General features: G+C 40.2%; 1 protein-coding gene across 2 annotated transcripts; it reads right to left on the bottom strand.

Moving 5' to 3' along the window:
* Positions 1-1042: 1042 nt before the first annotated feature.
* Positions 1043-1574, bottom strand: LOC125634053 (microsomal glutathione S-transferase 1-like). 2 transcript variants are annotated; one of them, XM_075120101.1, is made up of 2 exons: positions 1504-1570; positions 1043-1410 (listed from the first exon to the last, which is right to left on the bottom strand). In XM_075120101.1, the coding sequence occupies exons 1-2, from the start codon at positions 1534-1536 to the stop codon at positions 1069-1071; spliced, it is 375 nt and encodes a 124-aa protein (XP_074976202.1). In that variant the 5' UTR covers positions 1537-1570; the 3' UTR covers positions 1043-1068. The 2 variants fall into 2 exon arrangements, with proteins under 2 accessions (XP_074976202.1, XP_048700190.1); XM_048844233.2 differs by having other exon boundaries at positions 1043-1574.
* Between the last annotated feature and the right edge of the window lie 10056 nt (positions 1575-11630).

Below are 11630 nucleotides of genomic sequence, written 5' to 3' on the forward strand. Positions count from 1 at the left end.
ATTTTTTGAAAATACTCTTAAGAATGGAAAACTAGTAGTAGAGAGGAAAATAACTTGGAACATTTTTGACAAAACTTTTTTTTTTAAAGCTCAAACATTTCATGGGGACATATCAGTTTTGACAAAGCTTTTGAAGGAAAGGTTTCAGAGGCCCACAGTGGTTACTTCTGAGGAGAATGAGAGACCTGAATCAAAAGCCTGATCTTTTAAATCCAAAAATGGACATTTGGGCACAATTCTGTTTTCCGAAAATATTCAAATGTTTCCATTTGTTTCAATATGGAACAAAAACAAATTTTGATATCTTGAAAGTTGTCATGAAATAGAATTGTTGTCCTCCAGCCAGCTCTGGAAGTAACTCAATTTGCTGGCTAATAATGCATGTAAAACTGAATATCACAGCCTGGAATTGGTATGTTGGCTATCTAGAGACAGGTAATTCTGATGGGAATTTTCCAGGGAAACTCTGAATATTACTATTGATTATCTGTATTCTCATAATGCCTAGGAACCCCAGTCATGGACCAGGACTCCACTGTGCTAGGTACTGAACAAACACAGAATAAAAAGACAGTCCCTGCCCCAAAGAGCTTGTGTAACCCACGTGCCTAATAGGGAGAGAGCTCTTTGAGAGACCCCTGGCGGGGAGGTTAGGAGTGAGCCATGTCTGAGTTATTGTTTTTTTTTCCCCCTTGTCTTTATTGATTTAGGCTTCGGAGATACAGCCCAAAAGAGTGCATCCCTAGAAAATCACCACACATGTTATTGATACAGCACTGTCATATGTTCAGAATCTTAAGCCTTCAACAAATCACAGAGCGAACATTCAAACTAATGTTTTTCGGCAAAGCAGACTGAATAGAGAGGACATGGGGAGGGATTTTTTTGCTTTGAAGAGAAACATTTCAAACAGGAACGAAGAGCCTCTTTGTTAAAAATGCAGCCCTAGCCACCATGTAAAAATTGTTACAAAAATTAGACAGTTCATTTAAGACAGTCATGTTTAATGTAATGCACTGTTGGAATCTTCATGTGAAATGTTGAGGGGGTGATGAGGCTGTGTTCTAGTTACAGGTACAATCCAGTTGTCAGCAGCCTGTATGCCATTGAGATGGTAACTGCATACCCAGCTGCCCAAAACAAGACTCTGCTGGGCTGGGGGAGAGGTGTCAAATACGTGATAGTGTGAAAGATTCTATCCCCAACGAAGATCCTGAAGTGCAGCAAGGCTGTGGACAGAGCAGGGCCACTCAGAGCATAGAGCAGACCAGTGCTAATATATGGGACAATGATTTCAAGGTCGTTCAGGTGGCCTCTGCACACACATTCAAAGGCTGAGTCAGTCCACAGGAACTTCTTCGCATTCTCACCTTTGCCAAACGTTGCTGTATCTTCTGAGTTACTAAAGACCTTTCTTGTAATTCTGAAGTATGCTGTTATAACATTCGTTAGCATCATTTTTAAAAGGACAATGGTTGTGTAGGTAGCATAAGCCAGGAACACCTCACTGTCAATTAGCTGGGCAAGTTCAGCCATTTCTGAGTATCTCACTGAAGACCTGGCTTCCGATCGGCTAGGCTGGTAGGCAGAGTTAGCACTCCACATCCATAAGTTTCTAGAATTGCGTGTGGTAGTTTTGGGTGTGCTCCAGTAGGTTCCCTGTTGCTGGGGTCAGACTGCATGAGGGAAAACAGTCAGGGCAGCTGCTTTGCAAAAGGCCATGTGCCCTGTGTGGGTTGGGAGCAGCTGAGCCCAGGAACAGAAAACAGGCTATTGTCCCTAACTCTGAAGCATTTTGAAGCGGGTTTTTTTTTTAAATCTATATACTTAACTGTGTGGTTGACTAACCAGTTAGCTGACTGGCTAACAGTGATTTCAGTAGGGGAAGAGGAAGAGGAGGAGTCTGCATAGATTCCAACTGAAGATTCCTACAAGCAAGTGGAGGGAAGATGTTGCTTTTGACTCAGCAGGCTGCATAGATGTAGTGATCAAAGATTCTAACTGAGACTCAGGTGAACTCAATCTAAACTTTTGGGAACTCTGTGTTTCTTCTCATGGTGTTCAAAAATTTGTTATGAATAATAAGCTCTGAGAGCTTACCATGCCAGTTATTTTTATTTTACAGTTTCTTTTAGAAGCAACAAAAACACAAACCTTGTAATTTCTGCTAGCTATTTAAACTTATAGCAAACAAGAAACAGGCTCAGGTAACCAGAGAGTTGCAAGAATGCACCTTCTACAGGTAGGCTGAAAGACGAGTGAACCTTATCCTGAACTCTTTTTTAAGTTTCTCTTTGTCTTATCCAATTTAAACTATAAGCTCCTTGGGGCAGAGAATGTGCATTATCTGTAAAATATGGAGGTTGCTTATGTAGACTTATGCTATTCACTTAAAAAAAATCATTGAGATGGCATCTTCATGGGCTGTAGTTCAGCATATTACTCGTTATTCTCCTAGGAATACCCACGCTTTGAGCACATTAACAATGAAAGAACAGCAGCAGGAAGATAAATGCATTTTGACAAGATTGCGTGTATTTATTTGAAGCATAGAAATTGCATATATCACAGAGCATCATGAAGTTCTTGTTTTAGTGAAGGTGCTTTTTTTCCTGAAGGGCTATTTCCTCCTGCAAAACTTCTTAAATTTATAGGCATGCTTTAAATCCAGGTCAATAAATGATGTATAATTTCTGTAATTATTTTAAGAATTCATTTTCAATGCTGAGTTCCTGTGGCATTTGTCAAATCCATCCTTTGATTATTTTCCTCCATCCAGGTCTTATATCCTTTTCTGCCCTAGATTTTTTTATTTTTATTTAAGGTGCCCTTTGGGTACCAGCGGTTAGCTTTTCTCAGGCATCTATGTCTTATATTGTTGAGATGATGGAGCACCTGAGGCCAACAAAATTCACTGTAGATCCAGTTCCTGCTTGGGTGCTGAGGGAGTGTTTTTAGTTGGTATGATTACATTTAAACAGGGAACAGTAAATTTGTCATTAGGACCCCGAACTCATTCATCAGATTCAAAAACAGGCCTTGATCCTCAACAGCAAATGGTAAGTCTAATTTGTATCCATTTTCCAATTTATGCTTTTTAAAAAATCAAAGGTCCTTGAATGAGTTATTTATATTCTGCTGCAAACTCATCTTGAGCCATTTGATTTAGTTTTAAAATGTTCATGTCAAGCATTAGACTGCACCATGGCTCGGAAACTGCCTTGTTAAAGGTGCATGGAGATTGACATGAGCTGATTCAGGCTCATTGTCACATTAGTTTCGTTTCGTTTCGTTGGATATCTGAGCAGCATTTGTTCTTTTTAAATTTACATTAGATTAAAATCCACCCAATACTTAGAGGGGCAACGTGTCAAAATGTTCCCCAGCCCCCCGAGTCCTTGACGCAGATTTCTGATGCGGGGAATCACACCTTTCCCAGCTATGGTCACACATGTGCATGTCACACCAAATTTATGATGGTAGTGATTATGGCGAATAGTGATGGATGTCAGGAAACTAGAGACCAGAAGACCTAAAAATATGGCCTTATATATAGTATATAAAATATTGTTGCATATGGAACAGTACTTAACAGCTACCCATCACCAAAGGGAGCATATTGCTTGCAGACCAGATTCTTCATGAGTAAGTGATGAATAGGATCCAGCCCCACTTTTCCCCACAAGAACTGCTCACACACACACGACTTCAAAAATTGGATGTTAGCAGTAATATAGGTGCCTCAGACTGATTAGAGAGATGCCATCTAACTTTATTAAATACAAACCCGTCAAACTAGTAAAAACAGGCTCTCAGTGTTTTCTGAGTGACACACCCACACATAATTGCACTTTAAAATGCTCTAAACCACATCCCTGAAGTTCAAAATAATTGGGTAACTGTTTTTTTTTAAATGCTCTTATGTGATATTTGCCTATGAAAATCCAATTTATCCTCATTGTGCTGGCTACAAAGCAGGATTTGGGTCATAATACTTGGGGATTCTTCTCAAGCACAATCTTTGAGTGCTGTGTCACATAACAATCTCTAAGGCTAGTGTGCTTCTCAAGGTAGTTGAGCAGGTACATGCTTGTGCATGTACCCCATACCCATGTCAATCATTCACATATGCTATGTTGTATACCTGCATCCACACTGCCTCTGTTTGGTAGGTGATGTTAGCACTACCATTTCTGGGGCAGCATCCTAGGATTCTGGCATCACAGGATACACTCTAGGAACATGCACTAGTTGGTTGTTGGTACAGTCCACTGGCTTTGCATGTTTGTTGATGGCAGTTCTGTTACCAGAGATTATGACCTGCTTGGATCCTGTATAAAGATTGCAGCACCCTGGAAAGAGATAATGACAGTTGGGGGGGGGGGAGGGGTATGAAACATTGTGCATAATTCACCTCTCCCAATTACCTTTACAAAGGTAGTGATAGCAGCAGAGTGTTTTAGTTTGCAGGGAACAGTACTTAGTTTTAGGCTAGATGCTTTAGATAAGCTATAAATAATGATAGTTTGGAGTTAAATGTCCAAAATGGTGGACACACTGATTTACTATTAGAAATTCTCAAAATGGAGGACACAGACTAAATTGACCAATAGCAAGTGAGAAACAAAGGTCGAACAAAGTGTGACTCGACTCACTCCAAAACATCTGCAGATAGGGGTCAGGAGGAAGATTAGCTATGATGTCACGGCAGAGCTGATTGACTTAACAGTTGCCACCCATGCAGAGAGCACTCAGCTTGAAAAGTCAACCACTCGGAAAAGGCCAGAAACTGAATATCATTAAGGCTGGCCAGGAGAAGGTTTGGCATGAGTGTGTGAGAGTGGAGAAGACCAGGAAAGGAGCAGCAGGAGAAGACCAAGAACAGCAGAGAAGGCAACCAAGCAGAAGCAGCAGTGATAGAGGGAAAAGATCAGAGTGAAGGCAGATAGAACAGAAGGACCTTAGACAATTCAGAGGGATAGCGAAGGAGCGTAAGTCTGGTTTTAGGATGATTCTTGAGTAATGACAGAGTATACTTGTAAATAAAGCTGAATGCCTGCTTCTGAGTGTGATCTACCCCATCCCATTTCATGGCTATCTGATCACCACTCACAAAATGGTAATCTTAATGTTTCTTTAATGTTATCTTTCAATACTGTTCTGTACATGTGCATAGGGTATTTGTATGCTACATTGTAATAAGTCTAATGTTGAAGGCCTTATGCATATGTATAGAAGGGTCAGTGTGCATCAATACCACAACATTGTATTTGTCATACAGTCGTTGTAGTTTTCTGTGTCAATTGAATGTATAATCTTTAAGTGTAATGTCATTGTGCCTTACTACCTGTTATACACTGTACTGCTTTCTTTCTTACTTTATTGAATATACTGTAATTGCCTAATTTTCTCTCAATAAATGAGACTTTGTTTTTGAAGAACTACTGCTTGTATGATAATCCTTTGAGCGGAGGGCTGTATATGTGTGCTTTCGAGGGTTAGCAGGATTAGCCTGTTCTGGGGAGTCCTCTGTGGGTCAGACACAAATCCCCTGGTAATACCCTGCCAATTCCTTTAGGGCAGGTCACCACCTTCCTCCCTATTTGGCAGAATAAATTAAAAATAAATTTATAATTATAGGTAGGCCAGTATTGGAGTGCCTTGGGTCCAAATCTTGGGGTAACAGTTCCTGCTCATCTCTCCCTTCTGCCAAACTGGGTGGAAGTCACGGAGGAAAGTGACTGATGACATGGTTCTGCTCCTGCACCTCCTTGCAAGACAAATGTTTACTGCAGTCAATAGTTGAGATACTGGTGTTAGGGGGCTTATTCCTTCACCCACTTACTTCCCTGGTCCTTCTCGCATGAACAGAGAGCAACAATACCCGAAGTCCAAAGGTGCAAACAATTCGATGTTTATTGGGGTGAACTTCCAGCAAGCATGATTCCAGTTTCCTTCCTTAGTATCCTCCTTCCCAGCTCTGACACCACAAAGCCTTACGCCTGTGTCCCTGTTCTCATTCCTACCCTTAGCCAAACATGATTCCAACTTCCTTACTCCCATTCCCTGTTCCCATTTCCCCCTTTAGCAAAACATGATTCCAATTTTCTTACCCCCATTCCCTGTTCCCATTTCCCCCTTTAGCAAAACATGATTCCAATTTTCTTACCCCCATTCCCTGTTCCCATCTCACACACCCACATGCCCACCCCCACCCACACCCAGTCACTTCCTCATTGACTACAGATTATATAGTAAAACTTGAGTTCTGCTTAGCTATACCTTAACCAATCATTTTCCTGAAATTTAACTAACCAATCCTAACATATTGTAACATGATTATGTAACCAATTATATCCCACCACCTCAATTAGTTTACACCCAGCAAAATTAATTATACAGCAGACAGGAACAATCACAGAACCAGACAGAGATTATACAGACAAACAACAGCAAAGTGGGAACTATAATGACAAAACAATACAGAAGTGAGGATTTCACATCCCAGCTATTGATAAGTGAGTTCTTGCCAGACAGGATGCTATCAAACTAAGTTTCCTTTTACATTTTCTAGGCACTTCCCTTTCTCTGGAGGTGATAGGAATACAATCCTGTCCTGATAGTGCCTAACAGCCCAATAGCACCTTATTTCAATGTGACTAGTTTGGAATGTGAGGATGTGACCGTTCGCTTCCCAGCTTATGGCTGCCTCTGCTGCTTAGCCAAAGGCCTGAGCCTAAGCACAGGGCCACAAACTGTCACAGTAAGAGAAGGCCCTTACACTGGCAGACAGTGGTTTTGATTCTTTCTTTTATACCTCTATCACTAGCCAAGTGATAAGAATACACCTAAATTCTTAGAGTATAGGCCTTTACAGACAGGCCTGAATATCTATATCCTAACAACTGGAATGAATCAGACCAGAACGGAGAAGGTGACTGACAAACCACTCTTGTTCCTTGGAACAGATATGGTGACTGCCAGTTTTGCCATGGTCCAGGATGGTTATTTAGAAAACCTGGAATGACAAGCAGTGGTTTCAGAACTTCTGAATGAGGAAACATTGGAGTCATGTGAAGAGCTTGCACCAACACTCCTGCACAAGAGCCCTCAATTTCGGAAATCCATACTGGTGCAGAAGCAGGTGTTTATTGCCCTGTGGAAGCTGGCAACACCAAACAGCTACCGATCAATTCAGGATGGGGAACTCCATTGTCAGGATTGTGTTTGTCCACGTTTGTGAGGCATTCCATACGGTCATCTACCCACAGATGGGTACCATTATCCAAGTACTGCAAAGAATAGCTGGATTTCAGACAAAGGGGATTCCAAACTGACAGCACCCACTTCCCAAAACTTTGTGAGTGAGTATGTGAACCAAAAATGTGAACTCATTTGAAAGTGGAAGGCAGCTTAAGTGAAAGTGATTATGAAATGATAGAGTTCATGATTCTAAAGAATGGAGCGAAAATAGCATAAGAAAGATAATGGAATTCAAGAAGGCAGACTTTAGCAAACTCAAGGATTTGGTAGGTAAGAGCCCATGGGAAACAAGTCTAAGGGGAAAAACAGTTCAAGAGAGTTGGCAGTTTTTCAAACAGTCATTATTAAGGGCATAAGAGCAAACTATCCCACTCAGTAGGAAAGATAGGAAGTATGACAAGAGACCTTCTGGCTTACTCAGGAGATCTACAATGAGTCAACAGTGTGCCCTTGTTGCCCAGGTGGCCAATGGCATTTTGGGGTGTATATGTAGGGGCATTGCCAGCAGATCGAGAGACGTGATCGTTCCCCTCTATTTGACATTGGTGAGGCCTCATCTGGAGTACTGTGTCCAGTTTTGGGCCCCACACTACAAGAAGGATGTGGATAAATTGGAAAACATCCAGCGGAGGGCAACAAAAATGATTAGGGGCCTGGAACACATGACTTATGAGGAGAGGCTGAGGGAACTGGGATTGTTTAGTCTGCGGAAGAGAAGAATGAGGGGGGATTTGATAGCTGCTTTGAACTACCTGAAAGGGGGTTCCAAAGGGGATGGATCTAGACTGTTCTCAGTGGTAGCTGATGACAGAACAAGAAGTAATGGTCTCAAGTTGCAGTGGGGGAGGTTTAGATTGGATATTAGGAAAAACTTTTTCACTAGGAGGGTGGTGAAACACTGGAATGCGTTACCTAGGGAGGTGATGGAATCTCCTTCCTTAGATATTTTTAAGGTCAGGCTTGACAAAGCCCTGGCTGGGATGATTTAGTTGGGGATTGGTCCTGCTTTGAGCAGGGAGTTGGACTAGATGACCTCCTGAGGTCCCTTCCAACCCTGATATTCTATGATTCTATCATTCTATGATCTGAAACTCAAAAAAGGGTCCTACAAAAAGTGGAAATTAGGTCAAATTATAAAGGATGAATATAAACAAATAACACAAGTATGTAGGGACAAAATTAGAAAGGCCAAGGGAAAAAAAAACAAGATTAAACTAGCTAGAGACATAAAGGGTAACAAGAAAACATTCTTTAAATACATTACAAGCAAGAGGAAGACCAAGGACAGGGTATGCCCATTACTCAGTGAGCGGGGGTGGGGAGGTGGGAGAAACAATAACAGAAAATGTGGAAATAGCAGAAGTGTTAAATGATTTTTGTTTCAGTTTTCACTGAAAAACGTTGGTGGTGATTGGATGTCTAACATAATGAAGGCCATTGAAAATGAGATAGGATCAGAGGCTAAAATAGGGAAAGAACAAAAAATACTTAGACAAATTAGATGTCTTCAATTCACCAGGGACTGATGAAATAAATCCTAGAATACCCGAGGAGCTGACTGAGGAGATATCTGAGCCATTAGCGATTATCTTCAAAAAGCCATGGAAGATGGGAGAGAGTCCAGAGGACTGGGAAAGGGCAAATATAGTGCCTGTCTATAAAAAAGGAAATAAGGGCAACCTGGGGAATTACAGACCAATCAGCTTTTTTTCAATCCACAGAAAGATAAAGGAGCAAATAATTGAGCAATTTCCGAACACCTAGAAGATGATAAGGTGATAATTAACAGTCAGCATGGATTTGTCTAGAACAAATCATGTCAAACCAACCTAATAGCTTTCTTTGACAGGGTAACAAGCCTTGTGGATAATGGGGAAGTGGTAGATGTGGTACACCTTCACTTTAGTAATGCTTTTGTTGCTGTCTCACATGACCTTCTCATAAACAAACTAGGGAAATACAAGCTAGATGGAGGTAGGTGCATAACTTCTTTGGAGTTATCAGTGGCTTACAGTCAACCTGGAAGGACATATTGAGTGGGGTCCTGCAGGGATCAGTTCTGGGTTCAGCTCTATTCAATATCTTCATCAATCAAGCTGGGAAGGGTTGCAGGTACTTTAGAGGTTAGGATTAAAATTTAAAATGATCTGGAGAAGATAGGATGAAATTCAATAAGGACAAATGCAAAGTACTCCACTTAGCAAGGGACAATCAGTTGCATGCATACAAAATGGGAAATGACTGCCTAGGAAGGAGTACGGCAGAAAAGGATTTGGGGGTCATAATGGATCACATACTACATATGGGTCAACAGTGTAACACTGTTGCAAAAAAACCAAACATCATTCTGGGATGTATTAGCAAGAGTGGTATAAGCAAGACCTGAGAAGTAATTCTTCTGCTCTACTCCACACTGATTAGGCCTTGACTGGAGTATTGTATCCAGTTCCGAGCACAACATTTCAGGAAAGATGTGGACAAATTGGGGAAAGTCCAGAGAAGAGCAACAAAAATGATTAAAGGTCCTCTGAGGGAAGATTGAAAAAATTGGGTTTGTTTAGTCTGGAGAAGAGAAGACTGAGAGGGGATATGATAATAGTTTTCAAGTACATAAAAGGTTGTTACAAGGAGGAGGGAGAAAAATTATTCTCCTTAACCTCTGAGGATAGGACAAGAAGTGCAACTTACAAATGTTGTTTTTTGTTGTTGTTGCTACATAACTGCACTCAAAAACAAAATATAAAACTTTAGAGCCTACAAATCCACTTTTGTAGCCAGCATTGCAAGGTATTTACATGCCAGATATGCTAAATATTCATATGTTCCATGCTTCGGAAACCGTTTCAGAGGACATGCTTCCATTCTGATGACACTTGTTAAAAAATAACCCATTAATTAAATTTGTGACTGAACTCCTTGGGGATAATTGTATGTCTCTTGCTCTGTGGTTTACCCTTGTTCTGCCATATATTTTGTGTTATGGCTCTCTTGGATGACAATCCAGCACATGTTGTTCGATTTAAGAACACTGTCACTGCAGATTTGACAAAATGCAAAGAAGTTACCAATGTGAGATTTTTAAAGATAGCGAGAGCACTTGATCCAAGATTTATGAATCTGAAGTGCCTTCCAAAATCTGAGAGGAACAAGATGTGGAACATGCTGTCAGAAGTTTTAAAAGAGCAACACGCCAATGCAGAAACTACAGAACCGGAACCACCAAAAAAAAAAATCATCAACCTTCTGTTGGAGGCATCTGGCTCAGATGATTAAAATGAATGTGTGTCAGTCCACACTGCTTTACATTGTTATCAAGCAGAATCCATCATCAGCGTGGAAGAATGTCCCCTAGAATGGTGGTTGAAGCATGAAGGGGCAGATAAATATTTAGCATATCTTGTAAGTAAATACTTTGCAACATCGGCTACAACAGTGCCATTTGAACATCTATTCTCACTTTTAGGTGACATTTTAAATAAGAAGTGGGCAGCATTATCTCCCATAAATGTAAACAAATTTGTTTGTCTTAGCAATTGACTGAACAAGAAGCAGGACTGAGTGGACTTATAGACGCTAAAGTTTTAGATTGTTTTGGTTTTGAGTGCAGTTATGTAAAAAAATATTCTACATTTGTAAATTGCACTTTCATGATTAAGAGATTGCACTACAGTACTTCTATGAGGTGAACTGAAAAATACTATTTCTTTTGTTTATATTTTTACAGTGCCAATATTTGGAATAAAAATAATAATATGAAGTAAGCACTGTACACTTTGTAGTGTGTGTTGTAATTGAAATCAATATATTTGAAAATGTAGAGAACATCCAAAAATGGTATTGTATTATTGTTTAACAGTGCAATTAAAACTGCTATTAATTGTGATTAATTTTTTTAATGATTTGACAGCCCTAATAACAAACTATACATTAATGTAATGTGTGTAAAAAGAGTTGTTGAGAAAACCATATGAAATAAGACAGCCTATAGGCTGCTTACTTTTGCTAAAAAGAAAACCATGAATTACATGGTTACAAAGAATTATTGAATAAGATTGGAGCATGTTTACTTTTTCAAGACTCCAAATGTGAAATTATGATTTTGTATTTGTTCCACTACATAAGAACATAAGAACAGCCATACTGGGTCAGACCAAAGGTCCATCTAGTCCAGTATCCTGTCTTCCGACAGTGGCCAATGCCAGGACACCATCCCTGCACATCTTGGCTAATAGCCATTGATGGACCTATCCTCCATGAATTTAGCTTGTTCTTTTTTTTAACGTTGTTATAGTCTTGGCCTTCACAACATCCTCTGGCAAAGAGTTCCACAGGTTGACTGTGTGCTCTGTGAAGAAATGCTTCCTTTT

This window comes from Caretta caretta, chromosome 1, assembly GCF_965140235.1.
Source record: "Caretta caretta isolate rCarCar2 chromosome 1, rCarCar1.hap1, whole genome shotgun sequence".
Lineage (NCBI taxonomy): Eukaryota > Metazoa > Chordata > Testudines > Cheloniidae > Caretta > Caretta caretta.